General features: G+C 41.5%; 2 protein-coding genes across 4 annotated transcripts; one reads left to right on the top strand and one right to left on the bottom strand.

Moving 5' to 3' along the window:
- The first annotated feature begins 153 nt into the window (after positions 1 to 153).
- Positions 154 to 15,017, top strand: eya3 (EYA transcriptional coactivator and phosphatase 3). 3 transcript variants are annotated; one of them, XM_068333802.1, is made up of 19 exons: positions 154 to 272; positions 2,453 to 2,551; positions 3,297 to 3,343; positions 3,505 to 3,599; positions 3,678 to 3,758; positions 3,855 to 3,903; positions 5,017 to 5,123; positions 6,539 to 6,676; positions 6,861 to 6,946; positions 7,237 to 7,408; positions 8,223 to 8,392; positions 8,875 to 8,958; positions 9,049 to 9,138; positions 9,437 to 9,495; positions 9,648 to 9,808; positions 10,105 to 10,219; positions 10,317 to 10,438; positions 10,547 to 10,647; positions 11,244 to 15,017. In XM_068333802.1, exons 2-19 carry the CDS (start codon positions 2,504 to 2,506, stop codon positions 11,322 to 11,324), a joined length of 1,806 nt encoding a protein of 601 aa, XP_068189903.1. In that variant the 5' UTR covers positions 154 to 272; positions 2,453 to 2,503; the 3' UTR covers positions 11,325 to 15,017. The 3 variants fall into 3 exon arrangements, with proteins under 3 accessions (XP_068189903.1, XP_068189902.1, XP_068189904.1); XM_068333801.1 differs by having other exon boundaries at positions 158 to 272; positions 2,456 to 2,551; XM_068333803.1 differs by lacking the exon at positions 6,539 to 6,676 and having other exon boundaries at positions 158 to 272; positions 2,456 to 2,551.
- Positions 15,018 to 15,023: 6 nt separating this feature from the next.
- On the bottom strand, positions 15,024 to 18,051 carry LOC137607808 (XK-related protein 8-like). Its single transcript, XM_068333804.1, has 3 exons — positions 17,515 to 18,051; positions 16,857 to 17,050; positions 15,024 to 16,231 (listed from the first exon to the last, which is right to left on the bottom strand). Exons 1-3 carry the CDS (start codon positions 17,808 to 17,810, stop codon positions 15,453 to 15,455), a joined length of 1,269 nt encoding a protein of 422 aa, XP_068189905.1. The 5' UTR covers positions 17,811 to 18,051; the 3' UTR covers positions 15,024 to 15,452.
- Positions 18,052 to 18,551: the final 500 nt, after the last annotated feature.

Below are 18,551 nucleotides of genomic sequence, written 5' to 3'. Positions count from 1 at the left end.
GAAGGCACGGACCGCCTTACTCTATCTCTGATTGGCTAATACTTTACACTTTGGTTGATGATTGGTTAAATGGTGTCTCAATAGTAGAGTTACAGTAGTACATTCTCCATGAGTTGCGCCAAAGAACCTCTGTGAATCATTCTGCACAGGCGCAGAAGTGCAGCCCAGACAACTTCCTGCAAAATAGTGCTCCTAACAACAGACAAAGCTTGACAGTGTGGGTGCTATTGAAGACGCTTTAGTCAAAGCGTTTCCCAACCACTTCTTCAATGGTAAGACTGGTTTTCACCATTCTGGTGTTTTATGAATGTTTTGCGGTAAGCTTTGCCATTGTGTGCAGTGAGACTGTGATGCTCCCACACGATGCCATTTCAGTGCCCACTCCCAATGGCTGCTGGCTGGTGACCGACTAATATCTGGAAACGAAAACTTTCATGGTTAGCCCCAACCAAGTAACTCACATCTTGTTTTACCATTCAGCAACATTTACCTAAATATAATTTACTTAGCGCACACGTAAAAACAGCTGCGGTGGTCCAGTCGTTGTTTCCAAAAACGTTCTTAAGGGTGTAAATGTAGTCCGCACTTGTCGGCTAATGTTGCTGTTAGAAACCTTGCAAGGTGGCGGCTAAATGCTGGGTGTACGACGAAGGCGTCATTAATAGTTGGTCGCTGATGTAGTTGCTGATATGTAGCTGCTTGTGATGTTCTGTTGGTGAATCTGATGACATGAGTGACTGATTTTCTAGAATTCGTCTGATGTCAGATCTCATTTTCATAGCAGATTGTCAGTGGGCGGGTTACACGCTGACCATAGCTAACGCGATGCCAGTAAGCTAATGTTCATAGATGATTTCAGAAATCAGTGACAAGTTTATGAAGGACAAAAATACTTGACACTGAGTTTATTATTGAAATTGTTTTTAAAATTTTGTGGCCTAGCTCGATATTTTTTCATATGATACAAAATCATACAAAATAAACTAAAAATAACATCATACAGGGTCTTCTTCTGCGTCTTTCCGCATCAGTCGTGTTTATCAATAATATTTATCAGTAAACTTTTTAATTCATTTATTGAAAACAAGCTACCAAGCCTCCTTTCTAGATTTACAAGAAACCAAAAAATAAATAACATCTGTCAATGCCTAGTTTAGACAATGAAAAGATTTCTATCAAACACTGTTTCATTTGAATTGACAGGTAAAATGTGGACAGTGATTGTGTGACACTCCTGAATTACTGCTGGTGTAATCAGCATTGAGTATGTCCACAGTTAAACATGCAGAAATAAACTACTTTACATCAAATGCAGCAGCAGTGTTTTAAAGAGTTTTTGATAAATATGAAACAAACACATTTGTAATGTAAGATGTTTTGGGTCCAGTTAAGGTGCAGATTATGTGATTCTTTTGAAGTATCTTCTTCAGAGTTTGTACATTCGGTGGTTGAGTATCTAAACTATCACTATGTAGGTCAATTATAACGTTGGTCATCCAGTGGCCTCGTTTTCTTTCAAGGGTAAAGTGAGATCTCACCTACATAGATCTTGTATAACCTGATATATGTGCCGATTGTTCAGCCAGTCTTGGTGGCAGTTTTTGAATTCAGAGGGTGCATCATAGAAACATCCATCCTGTTTTGAAAGCATCACCTGGCCCACTTTTCTTTTTGTGAGAGTCTTATGTCAGTTAGATAAATGGTCCATGTCGGCGACTGTGAGGAAAAGGCCAGTTGAGAGAGATGTTGGCAAAATGAGGTTAGATCTCTGGACACAGATTCAGCATCACTTTGGATTGCTGTCCTTCCCTTGTAAAGTGCCCTCAAACCTGTTCAAACCTTGACTATCAAACATGATATTCTCGAATTTGTAGAAATTAGGCATTAAATCCTTCTTCAAACTTTAGTTTGATTGTGATTTTTCTTAATTTGGACAGTTCAGTCACGATGGAACCGATTTATTTCATCATCTGGAAGTTCACAGCTCTGCCCCATTTTTCCCCTTATCTTCGTGCATGTCATGTCATGTGTACTCTTATGGCAGCCTCTATTATTTAGACTTCCGATCTCCACATCATAAAGCAGAATTTCATGGACACCTCTGTCATTTTATGGCAAATGTGGAATGTTTTCATTGAAAAAGGTAGGTCACATATGAAGTGGTCCGCTTAATTCCACAGGAATCACAACTGTGTTGAGAAAGCTTGTCAGAATCGGCTCCACCTGTGCCTCACCTGCAGACCTCATACTGGAGATAATCTAGGGTGACCCAGTTACTCCATCACCACCACCACCTCGCTGCTGATCACTTCTGAGATGAAGGCAGGAGTGATGCTTTGATGAGCGTTTTGGGGGCAAGGGGAGGGGAGATGCACACATGGGAGAAGCTACATAAATCGTAACCCCCAGTCATTTGTTTGCCATGTGCTTGTTTTCCTCTGGTTGTGTGAAGCAGGGTCCAGACGAGCGTTCCAGGTGCAGAGAGTAGTCTGTCTGAGCAGATATGTCGGGTCCCTCTGCTGCAGAGATGGATGACTCGCAGGAGCTGCCGGTGAGTCTGCCCACAATGACGCCACCACAGAGCAGGGAGGAATTGTTCATACCAACTGTTTACAGATCAGTTGTAAGATGACACTACTTTTTTTTGTACTGCATCAATTATTTATAAAATATTTTATTGTGGCATAAACATCAGGTAAATTAAACATGGGTACTCAGCTGTGTAATGTTGATCATGGATTTCAGTTGATTTTGGGGTAAAAAAAATCAAATGGTAAACATGATAGCATAGTCAAATACTAGAGATTTACTGCTGAATCAAAGTTGACTGATTGAAACCTAATCAATGACAACTTTGATCATCTATATTTGGCACGTCTTAATCACTATTTACTGTTAAATGATGCAGTTGTCGTATTTTACAGACTGGACAAGTCTAGACAAGAATGGTTCACTTGCTAACCATTTTGACTTGAACAATAAGACAGTTAATAATACAACAATCATTCCACAGCGATTATTATTCATGACCATTATTTGTCCATCCTGAACTGTGTAATAAATTTAATTCTGTGTTTATCTACAATTTGTTGACATATTGATGCAAATTATTACTGAATAATATATCAAATACATTAAAGACTATTTCAAAGTACAATGAAGTGTTTATCTGTTTGGTCATTTTGTTCACCTTCCGGTCAGTGTTTGTGACATTGGTTTGATTATTTTCATCTTGATGTAGGTCGGAGATGCAGTCATAGCTACGCTGAAACTCTTTATTTTAATCTTGTGTGCAGACAAAGAAGGCCAAGCTGGATTCAGATGGACTGAAGAAAGAACAAAGGTTAGTCCTCAGCGTCTGCTTTTTTGGATTTTTGTCTGCTCTTTTAAATTCTGATTAAAAACCACTAAGAGCAAATATTGAATTTTAAATAAGCTGTTGTAGAATGTATTTGTAATAAGACATGTATATAATCAAAGTGAATTCTTGGTGTGTTCATCCAGTAATTTGCGTGATGATGGGAGCCCAGAGGCTGTGTTGTCTTCGTCGGAGCAGAGAAGCTCTTACCCCTCCCTGCCTACAGCCCACCTTGATCCAGGTACAGAAAGAAAACGTTACAGCACCCAGAAATGGTCGTGTAAAGTACAGTGAGATGTAGCTGGTGTGTTGTTTACAGGTGAACAGGAGCAGTCAGGCGCAGAGAGGAGGGTAGCGCCTCAGGCATGCAGCGACTCCATGAACTCATATGCACATTCTGGTATGAACAGAATCTTAGACTCGATGCTACACATTATCATTTGGTATCTAAAAAGGACAAAGTTTGTGTATTAAACTGCAGCTGTGTTTAATACAGACACAACAGCCACATCAGAATACACCCCAGAAGTGTATCCAGGAAGCAAGTAAGTACACTGCATGGATGAAATATGAATAGTAGTCATTGTGGAATGTCCTTTGTAATTTTTGTCTTAATTTAGCACATTTGACTAAAGCAGGTTCACCTCTTTCCTGACACATTAATAAATTACATATAGAGAACAAGTGCCACAGATTTTTCTTTTGTTATCCAGTCTAGTTTTTTTCTACCCTGCTTTGGAGACACTACCTCCACTACTGTACATGTCACAGGTTAACTGGCGGGTCCTGGTTATATCAAGTTAACAGTCTGCTGCCTCTGGCTATTCTGGCACTTCTAGAAATTAGTTACATCCCGCTTCAAAGCGGTGATGTATTGTGATCAGTGTTCGTCCATTCATCCGTCCGTTTGTTTGTATGTCCAACAAATATCTTCATAACTGTTGCAGATAGAAAGATGAAACAAAAAACATTACTTGGGCGGCAAAGGGGATGAAAATGAGATGATGTTGACCTTGAGAAAACAAGGTCAAGGTCAAATTTCAACTTTTGTACATTCAGGAACCGGATAAGATGGAAAGATGAGGGAGAAGGCCAGTGTAAAATCATAGTGTAAGACCTTAGATTAAGGCTAGTGCTTTGATTTACCTATGCACTAGCTTTGATCTATGGTCAAAGCTAGTGCATAGCTTTGACCTACCCTGAAAGGTCAAAGCTACGCACTTGTCGGGTACTATTTTCAGGGTACCCTGACCTACCCCGGAAGTAGTTCAGGGTAAGTCGTGGGATGTTATGTTTTTCTCTGTTTTTAACAGCACTCATCTCAGCCCAGTCTGCTCCATAGGCTGTGGTTCAGTACAAAGAACATTTGTTTTCATTCATGTTTGAAAGTATTGGATTAGCTAAAGGTGATTTTATTGCTCCTACTGATCTGGTTCCTGCTATCGCTTGAAACTAGACAAGTCACTAGCAGTTAATGTCTTTTTTGGGATTTCATAGATGAAGATGTGTCTAGTATCAGATCAGGGTCTGGGCCCAGACACTCACGAATACCTGTAGCAGCCCTTTATACAGTTTTAGACGACTCTAGTTGTGTGTCTCTAACTGGAAATCGTCCTCTTTGATGCAAATACTGATTCTTGTGCTCTCTTGTTTTCCAGCCCGGCAGTGACATCATACACCAGTCAGGTCTTTCCTCCTCTGGCCCAGTCGACTGTGTACTCCAACTTCCCCCAGACAGGCCAGACATACGGCCTGCCGCCCTTTGGTTAGTTTCAGCTTCTCTTCTAACAGCCACCTTTAGTAGTTTGCACGCTAAAATCCCAGAATCACACCTTTGATAACTTGCTTTAAAGGCCTTACTGTGCTTCGGTGCTGTGGAATCGAGTTTACTTTTTCGCGAACACAAAGATTGCGTTTTGACTAAATGACCAGTGGCGTCATATAATGACCAGTGACCTCCCAGCGTCTGCATAAATAGAAATTAACTTACCCTAGAAAATACTCTCATTTAAATAAAAACCTTACATCTATCTGCTGGTGCAGTTTCTTTTTATTACTTTTATCTTGGAATTGTCTGCCTGTGGAATTAGCCACAAATGCTCAGTGCAATGTTTCTGATTTGAAGAGATGGTCTTGTTGATCGTTGGTTCTCTGTAATGAGTCTTAGAAATGACTGAAAAAAGTGCGGAAAATTAATTTTTGTAGAGTAGATTGTGGTTCTTGCGGATGAGTTGGAGGTTAGACAAAACGTTGACTCTTCCCATTGCTTAGTGCTCTTAGTGAATCCACCAAATATCTTCGCAACTGTTGCAGATAGACAGATGAAACAAAAAGCACATTACATGGGTGTGAAAGGGGATGAAAATGACATGATGACCTTGAGAAAACTAGGTCAAGCTCAAATTTTAACTTTTGTACACTGAGGAACCAGATAAGATAGAAAGACGAGGGAGAAGGCCAGTGTAAGGCCATAGAAATGATTTACCCTGACCTATAAAAGTAGGTCAGGGTAAAATTTTGAATTCAGAGGTGTCGTGGGATGTTGCAGTCTCTGACTGCCTTGGTTTTAGTTAGAAAATGGATCTTTCACATGTTTAGCAATTTAACCAGAGTGCTGGCAACTACTTCAACACTGTCTTGTATGGCAGTATTGCACAGGGAGAATATCAGAATCAGTTTTATTGGCCATCGTTTGTTGAAAAGCAGACAAGGAATTTGTTTCCGGCAGGTGGTGTCTCCAACTGTACATTCATACATTAACTTTAACTATTCTAAATACTTTAAATACTATAAATAACTATACTATATACAAAACACAAGACGCAAATCGCAGTAGGTGGGTGAGGGACACAATGTACAAGTGCTGAGTGCATATGTAAACAGGTTGCAAGGACTGGAGACAAATAATTTAACATTTATTGTTCAAGTGTCTTTTGGCTTGGGGGAAGAAACTGTTCTTTAATCTGGTGGTTTTTGAGAGGAGGGCTCTGTAGCGCCTCCCAGAGGGTAGACTTTTAAATAGTCGGTGTATGTCTGCACATCGTCAGACCTTCTGGTGTGTGTACATCGTTCCTAAATGGCTTGAATTGGTTCTTAATGAGGCTTCAGGTTTCTCAACTTTGCCACCTTCCTCTCAGTGCTCCTTCACTCCCTGCTTCCCTTGCTGTCTTTCCTCCTCAGGTGCTATGTGGCCAGGCATTAAAACAGAGACAGGGCTGCCTGATGCGCCCTCTGGTGGCCAGCCTGGGTTTCTCAGCTTCAGCACTGCATATACCTCAGCACAGCCAGGCCATCTGCACTACTCATACCCCACCCAAGGCAAGCTGTCTGTCTCACAAGATAACACTGTCAAGCTCCTGCAGAGAAGAGAACCCAGACACAAATGGGATCTTTGCAGTGGCACAGCTTCGCTTTCTCCTCTTCCAGTCGCTTCAGATGCTTTGTGGAAATGCTTGTGTTTTTCCTCTGGAACCATTTTCAGTTGAGCATTTTATGTCTCCAGGCTCAAGCTTCACAACATCCAGTGTTTATTCCAGCATCCTCTCAGCTACGGCGACCACCACAACCCCCACCACTGTGGCCCAACAGGTTAGCATTCCCCAGAGACACCAGGAGCAAAACGTGTTTCTGACCATTTGAACAGCACAACAGAAAATACGACAATTCGTACAGGATGTTTGACTTCTGTCCAACAAATGCCCTTTTTTTTCTGACCAGAGCTTTAGGTGATTATCAGTGTAATGAAGCTTTTATTCAACCCTCTGTACTCATTTGTAATACTATATAATGATAGTTGAAGAACTTGGAAGTTGAGATTCTTTTGCATTACTTTTCTCAAATGATGCCGAATGACTCTGTTTGTTTTTAACTTCATCCAGGAATTTAGCAGCTACAACTCTCTGGGACAGAGTCAGTTCTCTCAGTACTACACTCTTCCTCCCAGCTACGTGCCTGCAGGCCTGTCCAGCAGCGACGACCACGGAACCGGAGTGGCTGAATACTCAGCAGTGAAGTCAGAGCAGGCTGCCTCAGCTGGACTGCCTCCCAGAGGTGAACTCAGCACTTTAAGTTGTTTTTATTGTTGAGGTAGATGCGTCATTTGTAATTTTTTTTTTTTTTTTGTCATTTACACCAACCAGAAATTCTTGTCGTATCATGCGTTCCTTTTTTATGGCTGTATTTTGTTTGAGAGTTCAACCCAACACATCTGGCCTCAGCGTCTTTGTGTTGGACGGAGAACAGAACATGTCATTCCCCCACAAGTACGGCGTGTTCTATAAAGTCAAATGTAATTACCATGTGCAATTTGCTGAAGAATGTGAGGATGCGTCATCTAACACATAAGTGTCAATGTGCAGCGGACATTATGGCGAAAGAATCCTCCCACAGAGCTGTTAAACACTGGTTTAGCAGCAGTCAACAATTCCAAGAAAAGTCCATGGCTTACCACGGCCACTGGAGATGCGGCATCCAGGAAATGCACGACTGATTTTACACAATATATGAGACACATGGCTGACATGTTCCCAGCATCAACAGCCACACGCGGCGCCATCATCTCAGGGAATCCTAATTCCTGGCCTGCGTGTGAAGCTGTCTTCTGTTTAATTAAGTTGCTTCAGAATATTCAGTTCTTGATGGAAAATCATCTCATCCGTTGAGATGCTTTCCAAACTTATGGGTGATGCGTTTATATTGAATGTCAGTATAATACTGCTGTTAGCCATTAGAGGTAGAGTAGACTATCATGGCTTCAAAAGCACAGTGTAATATCATTAAAAATGAATGTCCAGGTTTGATGAAACGCTGTGAGGTCTGAGAGATAAATTATTCAGGTGCTAAATTGGGACTCTCTTCGTCTAAGACGTCTCCCCTCCAGAGAACCTCCCAGCAGGCGCTGCCCTTCCTTCCAATGTGGCTGTTCCCGCTGCAGCCAGAGACCCGGACGAGGTCGGACGCAGGAACTCTGTCGGTAAAGCCAAAGGGAAGGGCAAGAAGTCTGACAGCTCGCCTCCGGCTGACACCGACCTGGAGGTAACGGAGTTAGCACTGCACACATCAGAGTTATGTGTTGTCCTTAACTTAGCAGCACTTTAGTTCAAATCAACACTAAATCTTGATTGGAACTAAACTTGTGGACTTAGTGGGGTCAATAAGTATTGGGCAACCTAAAATTTTTTATCCATTTAAAAAGATAAGAGGTTTGTAATTTTCATCATAGGTACACATCAAGCGTGAAAGACAGAATGTAAAAAAAATCCAGGAAATCACATTGTATGATTTTTAAACAATTTATTTGTGAAAATGGGTGGCCAATAAGTATTGGGCTTGATACTGTATGTACCTATGATGAAAATTGTAAACCTGTCTTTTTAAATGGGTGAACTTGCATATTTTTTAGGTTGCCCAACACTTATTGGCCCCACTGTATACGTCATTATTTCTGTTGTTAGACCTCAGAAACACATGAAAATGATTTGTAAAGTGAATTTTTACTCCTCTCTGCTGTTTTTTAGCGCATTTTTCTTTGGGATTTGGATGAAACCATCATTATTTTCCATTCACTGCTCACTGGCTCATTCGCACAGAAATTTGGCAAGGTTTGTTTCTGTGGATATTTCTGAGCATATTTGAGCACAGGACATGGAATTTAAAAAAAAAAAGATTGCCTTTTTTGTTTATGGGTTCAGGACCCAGCAACGGTGCTGAACTTGGGATTGCAGATGGAGGAGCTGATCTTTGAGCTCGCAGACACTCACCTCTTCTTCAATGACTTGGAGGTCAGTGAGAGAATGAGATGGTGATGGTGTCAACCACGATTCATAAGGGATCCTGTGTTGAGACATTTAAACAGGGAGTTATGTAAAGATGTGTGAGGATAAAATGTGTCTTGACAAGATTTTGAACTACAATAGCATTAAACTGATCTCATGCAACAAAAGCTAGGAAGTTTGTTTTCCATCCATCAATGATTTCTACTAAACAAGTCGGTCACAGATCCTTCATCTCAACCGTCTGATGAGATTCTCTCCCTTCAAACACATGAATTTATTATTTGGAAAACTTGTTTTGTTTCAGGAATGTGATCAAGTCCACGTTGAGGATGTTGCCTCTGATGACAACGGACAAGAACTGAGGTGTGTTACATGTCATCCTGCACCTGACACACACTTGACAGTCAAAAATGACCTCATCACACACAAACTGGATTTGTTGCATAGTTCATCATGAAAGAGAAGCAAACAGTTTTTTTCTATCATAATTAATCAGCCGTTTCCTCCTTCTTTAGTAACTACAATTTTTTGGCGGATGGTTTTAATAGTCCCAGTGGTGGGGGGGCTACAGGGACCACCGCAGGAGTCCAGGGAGGGGTAGAATGGATGCGGAAACTAGCTTTTCGCTACCGCCGGCTAAAAGAGATCTACAACAGCTATAAAGGGAATGTCGGAGGTGAGTACGCTTCGCTAATAAGTCTTCTGTCTTCAACGCCCTGTTTCTGGAATAATTGTCCCAAAAGAACATTTTGTGTTTGATGATACAACAATGGAAACACTGTTTGTCATGCTTTGGTTTACCAAGTGAATTCCTTCTTCAAATTCCCTCAAGCAAAGAAGTGTTTATGTTGATGATTAAACTTTTCTTGACTATAGAAACTTTAAAAAATGACTGATGGGAAGTGATAGCAGGGAGTTAATCTTCCACATCCCAGGTAAAGTTTCAGCTTCAGTGCACGTTGTGTGTTTCAGGCCTGTTGAGTCCCATGAAGCGGGAGCTGCTGCTGCGGCTTCGGTCTGAGATCGAGAGCGTCACAGACGCGTGGCTCAGCACCGCCCTCAAGTCTCTGTTGCACATCCAGTCCAGGTCTGAGAGTGTTCAAGGAGGACGGGACAGCGTTGGCTGTGATGTTGATTTGGCTGGATTTGGTTTTGGAAACGTGTTTGTGATATTCCTCCCACAGGGGGAAGTGTATGAATGTGCTGGTCACCACCACTCAACTCGTCCCAGCTCTGGCCAAGGTGCTGCTTTACGGCCTAGGAGACGTTTTCCCCATTGAGAACATCTACAGTGCCACAAAAATAGGTGCACACTAAAGGAACAGTTGGTCCTCATACACTGATATTTAAGAAATAATTACTGTAACATAATTACTAATCTAATGTGTCGACTTCGCGCTTTCTTTTTTGTCAGGGAAAGAGAGCTGCTTCGAGAGGATCGTCTCTCGCTTTGGGAAGAAGGTGACTTACGTGGTGATCGGTGACGGACGAGATGAGGAGTTTGCAGCGAAACAGGTAAACTTTGTTTTCATGTTGTAGGTTGTGTGTTAAACTATGTTCAGTGTACATGAGAGGAAGCAACGACTGCAGATTTGGAAAACAAATGTTTTGTATATTTGTGATATTCGTAACCAATGAGATGTTTGCTGCTTCATTGTTCGTATGAATATTAAGATGTTTTGTGGATAAACGGCGGCAGCTCTGTGAGCATGTTATGATATTGGTCGTATATCTTTAAGATGGGGAATCTTTGTCAGATTTCTACAGCAAGTACCAGGATTCGTATCATTGCTGCTTATGAGCTGTTCCGTCTGTTGGATTCTGTGATCGCAGAATGATGTAATTTTTGCTTTTGATCGTGTTTGAACGTTTGTCTGCAGGGCAGTGGGTGTTTTTTTTGTTTTTTTTTTTACAACCCGTTCTTCATCAGCCAAATACACAAGCAACATTCAGTATGCAGTTTACCAGCTTAAATTCAGCTCTTGTCCACCTCAAGACGTGTGAATTGTCACTTTTACTGTATTTGTTCATTGAAACACGAGAACTGTTTTGCGGATCCAGACTGAGCGGCCCAGACTAACCCATTACTGGTTGTGTGTCTCCCTGCGTAGCACAACATGCCTTTCTGGCGGATCTCCACTCACGGCGACCTCGTATCCCTACATCAAGCGCTGGAACTGGACTTCTTGTAAAGGAGGCGGCTTTGAATGTCACACACACCAAAAGGAATACGCAGTCACCATCCTGTTGGTTTGTTGAGTGACATCATGTAAGAAAAACCCTCCACAGCCTCAACAACACACACCCAGACATCAGAAGGCCCTATCTGACCCCCGTGTGATGTAATGTACTGAGGTGGATTTGGGGTCAGAGTTGACTGTGACAAACAGACTGGATGCATCATTTGGCTGGAAGGTTCCTATCGCCCAGCAGTCCTTCCTCTAAAGGCAGCTAACCTCACCACGGCACAAACTGGTACCTATTTGGACACAAAAGGGAAAACCTACATTCTTTCTTCCTGTTTGTCTCATTTTCTTTTCAGTATCTCAATGTCCTTTGGGAAAAGCAGTTCCTCTGCTTTTAATTTTTCCTTGTGAAAAAACATCAAAGATCATTTCTCACTTTTTTTGGTTGGTTTGCACTCATTTGAAGACTTGAAGGCATCATTTTCAAAATCAAGTCTCTCACGTTCGTCAGGTATGAAATGTTCCCCTCGGATGTTTGGCCGCATTCAGCTCGAGGTACTAAATGTGGAGGCTAACGTAGCCATGATTTCACATAACCGGTATGACCAATGCGCGCCCCCAGTTAGCTGTCCTGATGTCCGCTGTGGTGCAACAGAAGGCATGTGTTCTTCTCTTGATTCGGTATACATGATCTGAGGTCGGTGAGAAGCAGCAGAGAACTGGAGAAACGACTCCTGACGAACCTGAAGGTGTCAGGATCGAGTTCCTCTTGACTTTACACAGAAGCATCCGTCCCCCCGCAGCACACGCAGTAATATTTACAGGGTTGAAAAGACAATGCGTCCAACACCATGAGCTGTGTCACATATCCATGTTACACAATAGCTTTATAGGTAATATAAGAATGTATGAACATTTGTATATTTCATGTTTCATACTAACAAGAAATGTGTGTCAGTCTACTTCCAAGTTCAGTTTAATCCTTTAAATTCAGCAAATATTTTAAATTTAGGAAAGGATTTCATAAGTATCGTGGAGATGTATCACCAGCCACAGCTTCGTTGCATTTTTCCACCAGATAGTCTGCGTTGTGTCGTGTCAGGGCTTCATTTGTCACTTCACTCGTGTAAAGATGGCAGATGAAAACCGGTGGATTTGAAGGGTTGGCTTGGACACCAAGTTCATCCCAGAGCTGCTTTAGGCTGCGGTAAATCTCTGACCGAGTGGATGGAATTCACGTCACTTCTTTTTATTTAGCTGGTTTTCCGGGTTGAATTTGCTCCCTTATTTGGAGTGAAACTACAAAATGTGACTCCAGATGTCTGATCGGAAGTGACTTTAGATGGAAACCGGACTGATGCAAATCATTTCAAGCGGAAACAGCCTGAACTACAGGTTTAGAAGCAACACCTGTGAGCTCAGGTTCCCCTGAAGGACGCGTGTTAAGGTTAGATTAGAGTTAGGGTCAGGGTTATGTTTGGGTTAAGTTTAGGTTAGAGTTAGGGTCAGATTAGGTTAGGTTTGGGTTAGTTTAGGTTAGGGTTAAAGCTAAATTAGACTTAAGGTTGGGTTAAGTTTAGATTAGAATTAGCATCAGATTAGGTTAGGTTTGGGTTAGCTTAGGTTAGGGTTAAGGCTAGGTTAAAGTTAGGTTTGGGTTGAGATTTGAGTTAGCTCAGGGTTAGCCTTCTGCTGGCCTTTGTCCCAGGGGCGCGTTGTCTTTCAATCCACCTACTTTGACCAGTCATAGCCTCTGACTCAGCTGATTGTGTTTCAGTGTTGAGCGTTGATTTAACAGGAGTTTTTGTCGTGACTCCTGTAGCATCTCAGTGCAGTATTCATTCTGTGGGACAGTCTTGCTTATCTTACGTACAAAACCAGGGTAAAACATGTCAGCCTGTAGAGCTATATTTTATTACTGTTTTATTGTGTTGTGGTTACAAAACCTGAATTACTTCAACTTTAATGATCATTTACCAAAGATTTATTCAACATGTTTTGCAAGTTAAATTAGATGTAGCTGATATTCATTGTATGAATGAGTTCAAACTAGAGCTGCAACATATGAATTCAGAACAGAATCTGTTCTGATTGATCATTTTATCATCTGAGCTGCAACGATCTGGCAATCTGGAAAAAACTTTTTTTGTTTTTTATTCGTGGCTCATTCCGGGTCTTCTCCAGAAGAGCCTTTTTCAGACATTAGTTTGGGGACAGGAGAACCAAATTATTGAGAAAATAAACCTACAGAAATCCTAATCATCACTTACCTGAAGCCCAGTTGACATATTTAAATAATTAATATCCAATCAATAGTTTCAAAAAAGACATTAATATAATCATTAGTGAATTAGATGCACCACAAATAGAAGAAGTGCTGAGGCGAAAACCACCAATCAGATGTCGCTTTAGCCGCAAACTAATAACTATCCTGTCAGCTCGAGATAAAAAGGGATCACTCCCTTTTTATCACTTCATAGACGACCCCTGACCCCTAAAGGCGTGTCTGAGGACCGCAGAGGACAGCGACTGTGCAATACATTTCTGCTTCGTTCATTAACTGTATTTAAAAGGGATTTTTCATTGGTGAATGGAAAGAATAAAGCAGGAGGGGTCGACTTTCCCTCGTTTGTGTGAGATTACGACTGAACAATACTGAGCCTGAAGATGATTTCTCATTTACACGAATGCAGCTTGACCGTTGAGAATGTGTACCTCTTGTGTCATTTGTTTGTGTGTTGGGTGATATTTATATTGTGCCTTTAACCATCATTAGTACGGATAATCTCAAAGGGAAACATTAAGAGTTTTATTTGATGCATTAATCCCCACATTGTTCTATTATCCAAGTGTTAGCTTCCTTTTTTTCTAAGGTTAATATTTTTGTAAATGCTAGTGAGACTTTTTTTTTTGTTACTGTCTGCACTGTATTTGAAAGGTCTTGAAAACTATAGATCCAAAATGTCCGTATTGATTGCCCGGTGTTTAAAGAACACAACCTTATTGAAGGGCTTCAGACGGCTCGCGTCTGAGTACCGGTATGTCAGTTTGGAGCGACGCTGCACGGATTTTTTTCATGAACTGACCTTAGAGTCTCAATCAATTCGGCTTCGTGTTCAGTTTTTGCTGCCCTTTGAAAAGGATGTTGCATTTATTGTGTTGCTGTGAAACGCTTAGAGACAATCACATATAGCGTATTTAATCCTGATCAGATTTCTAAAGTGAACCGGGTGCGTTATTAGCTCAGCAGCAATGGACTCCTCGGCCCTGACGCACCACAGAGACCATATGCAATCTTTGAATTCGTTTCTGCATAACGAAAGTGTTTTGTATTTCTTTACTTCATCTGCATGTCATGTCTGTTTTGAAGTATACAGTGGTTGTTAAAAGATGACCATGTAATGTTTGAGGCTATATTGTTTTATGTCCTCTCTTTCTAATGCCAAATTTTGTTGTTTTTAATGCTTTTTGTTTTTTTAAATGTAATTCATCTCATCTTTGAAGACCTGTGAGGACACATGAGGTCATGTAGAAAGCCTGAATGTGATCATGTACACTTTAAACTACCATAATAATCAATGCTAATTTAATAACAGTAATCACTATTTTCCCCACAGTAGCGGGGACGTGGACACGGTTCTATAAGGTTTTCCTGTGTACCTGAGACACTCAATACAGTGTAAATACATTTTAAAAAGACTCAAGTTTCAGTTGTTGTTTTTTTACTTTAAAAATGACCTGTTTGAATTATGCTCTGGAGTTTCTGTTGACTTTTGAGACAAATTTCAAACCGCTTTTCAGCAATGTGTGATAAATCTCTTCAAAAAATAAAAATGTGAAGGCTCCTCTTCAGTAAGTAAATGGGAGAAGTGTGTGAGAAGTTTTCTTAGAGCATATTTAAAGTACAAATGCTGAAACCATTTCTTCTCAAATACATTTTTCTTCCATATATTATAATTTTTCATGCATAAATTATAGCATTATTTAATATAACTGTCGTCACAGCCAACATATCAATGAACACGTGGACATTTATCTGTGGTTCATCAAGGAGCCGGTCAGAGTTCTCGTTCACCCCACTTCCTAAAGTTCTGAGGAGGGTACGTGACTCTGGTGAATGTCAGGAGATCCAGGTCAGGAGTAAAAGTTCTCCGCTAGTCTCCTCATTCTTTTATTGTAATACTGGATATGTGGTTCTGGTGGGATGAATAAGCGGTGGTCCATTTGGTCGTCTGGAGCCTGAATCCGAAAAGTGCCTTTTAAAACATCTTTGCTCCCTGCGGAGTCTACGACGTCTGCGTGAGTCTGCGTAGGATCTGGTTTGACGCTTCCTTTTAACTTCTCTTTGGCGTCGTTGGGATGAAAACGGTGATAATACATAATTTTGAAGAGGAGACCAATGATATAAACTCCTACCACACTGACAGCGGTGATTAAAGCGGACATGAGAGACACTTTAAAGTGAGGGTGCTCTGTGTTGATCATGTTCCAGCACCACAAACTGCAAAGGAAGATAATATCAGCCAGAACCAACGTGTGATAAAACAGAGACATGCACTTCGTCCTGCCCCCGACTACATTAAACCAGTTGAAATACAAGAAGAGGCCTACGGTGGCTCGGTAAAGCCATTCTCCACAGGAGCTGTCCATGAAGTCTGTCTTACACTGCCAGACGAGGAAGAATAAAACCACCCAGGAGCAAAAGAAGTGGGAGACGATGAAGCAGGGGAGCATGGAGGCGAAGAGGGAGAGGGCGACAAGGCGGGAGGCGATGAGGAGCAGGTTCCAGAGGAAGTAGACCGCCGATGACATCATGTTCTGCCTCGCCTTGTCGGGAAGGAAGGAGCGCATGGCCCGGTGGTACATGGTGATACTGATGGCGATAGCCGAGGCCGAGCCGAGGGCTTTCAACACTGAGGAAGAGGAAGAATCATCATCAGAGCAGCTACCGCTGAAGGAGAATGACTGAATGAGTACGTTATGGATCCACTGATTGTATTGAAATGATTAAATTTGATATTATTCTTTACAGTGTACAGTGACATATCAGAGTACAGTATTTTCCGCACTATAAAGCCTTTCATTTTCTCAATTTCTTATAAGCCAATGTACCTTTTATATGAAAAAAGTTTTCAAATAGACCATTCATTGAAGAAGAGTTCTCAGATGCGTTTTATAATCCAGTGTGCTTTATGTACGATTTTTAAAAAAAATAGGTCATTCATTGAAGGTGCGCCTTATAATCCAGTGCGCCTTATAGTGTGGAAAATATTGGCTTTAACATAACTACTATAATTCTATAGTAAAATTAGTAAATTCTCTGCCCAGTGTGGTATAAATACTCAAGTACATGTAACTGATACTTGTCCTCCACGCATTGGCTTGCGTATTAGTGAGGAATTCTTTCGCCCTGACTGAATCGATTTGGCATCAGTGACAGTTCTTATCCTCTCCTATCCTATTTAACCTCTTAGGATAACCGAGATGAAGGAGAACCTAATAAACACATTCATCCCATGAAGGAGGCACAAGCAGGACCTGTGACAGGATCCAGCTGGCCCCGCTGCAGGATGATGGCGAGCATGAGGACGAGCTGGGGGGCGCTCTCGGAGAACGTCTCTATGAGCCGCAGAAGGCTGAGGTCGTGGTTCAGGCACACGGCCACGTCCTCGTGGACGTTGTCAGACGCCGTGCGGAAACTGCGAACGGAGATCTCCACAACACCTGCGTGCCTGAGAACACGCAGGACAGACGAAGAGAGAATTTATTAGACATTGGAACTGGTTTTACAGTGGAGTTATCAGGGTATCATCAGTTTTCATCTGTTTGGCTGTGTTGTCACACATAACATGATTAATCATGATCAGGAGCCAATCTGAGGTCAACACAATCAGTTCATCAAAGCTGATAAGCTGATATACTTTATAAAAGAAGCTGATGTTATTTGCATTTCTGGTATTTCTGAATTACCATGGCAACAGTATTTATGCAGTTCCTGTTGGAGAACCGGACACACAACCGTTTCGTTCATTCTTTGTTTTGCGTTTCCCGTGAATCAACTTTCAGGAACATGTGAGTCAAGTAAAACTATGAGATGTCAGATGTTAAAGGCAGCATTCCCACCTGGATCTTCACACTTAAGAGTAGAACAAAAGGAAAAGCGCTCCAGTACAGAATGTGAGTATATTTACACCACCTGATGAAGATTCCAAGCTGCAGCACATGGAACACCTTCAACTGCCTCATGCTCAGACATTTCTCCACCGTCGTCTCCCTCACACTTCCCTTGTAGCTGTACCACAGCCAGCTGAAGGCCTGAACGAGAACCGACGAGCCCAGGAGAAACAGCAGCAGGAAGCTGAGGCCCACGTAGGCCTTTTCCTGGTAAAATGTCACCACAGCCCATGTGTCCAATCCGATGTCAAGCAGTAGGAACACTAAACCCATGCAAGTGAGAAGGAAATCCACCGGGGAATATGTAAACACACCCATTGTAACCGTCACACTGAACTGCTCACATATCTTCTTTAAATTCCTGTCTCTGGTGTGGCTCCATGCTTCAGCACGGAGCTCTGATACGTCACTCTGACTTCAGGGAAAAGCAACCGAAAGTGTGTAAACGACGCAAGGTTCAGGGTTTAAATAAAGAAACCCCTCCTACAACCTGATCCTCCCTCAGGGATATTCGACATTTTAAAGGCACACTTATGCTGAAATGATCATTTCAAGTGTGCACTTAGATGTTTGTTTAGCAATTAACTCCTATGGTTTTCAGGAAACCAGGTCATCAAGTCGATGCAGCACAAGTTCAAAGAGAAGATTCGACTAATCTCTAATGTAAAACATTAACCTTGGGTTCTGCTTCCAGAACTGTTTGAAGCAAATAAACTGTTTGTATGAACTACAAACCAACTTGAATAGACTTTAAGATGCCTCTTCAGCTTTGAATAAACATGCTGCGTGAAATACCACTGGTGGTTCGTTTTATTGACTACACTGACAGGGGTTTTAAGAAGCAAACACCTGCTGTTAAATGGATTGGCATGTCTTTGTGAACACGGAAAGATTTATAGCTATTCACTAACATCAATAAAAATGACTCCTCTGACAAATGATCAAAACATCCTTTACCAGGTCACCAACCATAAAAAAAGATAAGAGGCGAATTTACAGGTGAATTTATTTTATTTATTTTTTTTTTATACTGGTTGATTCCATAAGGGGAATTAGTGG

This window comes from Antennarius striatus, chromosome 14, assembly GCF_040054535.1.
Source record: "Antennarius striatus isolate MH-2024 chromosome 14, ASM4005453v1, whole genome shotgun sequence".
Lineage (NCBI taxonomy): Eukaryota > Metazoa > Chordata > Actinopteri > Lophiiformes > Antennariidae > Antennarius > Antennarius striatus.
This window is presented reverse-complemented; position numbering and strand designations above follow the sequence as displayed.

What these genes read in the sequence shown, in the direction of transcription:
- eya3 (XM_068333802.1), top strand. Translation starts at nt 2,504, where the DNA reads ATGTCGGGTCCCTCTGCTGCAGAGATGGATGACTCGCAGGAGCTGCCG. An exon ending in GACAACGGACAAGAACTGAG is followed by an intron (nt 9,496 to 9,647) that starts GTGTGTTACATG and finishes CTCCTTCTTTAG; the next exon opens with TAACTACAATTTTTTGGCGG. An exon ending in CTATAAAGGGAATGTCGGAG is followed by an intron (nt 9,809 to 10,104) that starts GTGAGTACGCTT and finishes TGTGTGTTTCAG; the next exon opens with GCCTGTTGAGTCCCATGAAG.
- LOC137607808 (XM_068333804.1), bottom strand. Translation starts at nt 17,810, where the DNA reads ATGGGTGTGTTTACATATTCCCCGGTGGATTTCCTTCTCACTTGCATG. An exon ending in CAGCTTGGAATCTTCATCAG is followed by an intron (nt 17,051 to 17,514) that starts GTGGTGTAAATA and finishes GCGTGTTCTCAG; the next exon opens with GCACGCAGGTGTTGTGGAGA. An exon ending in CCAGCTGGATCCTGTCACAG is followed by an intron (nt 16,232 to 16,856) that starts GTCCTGCTTGTG and finishes CCTCTTCCTCAG; the next exon opens with TGTTGAAAGCCCTCGGCTCG.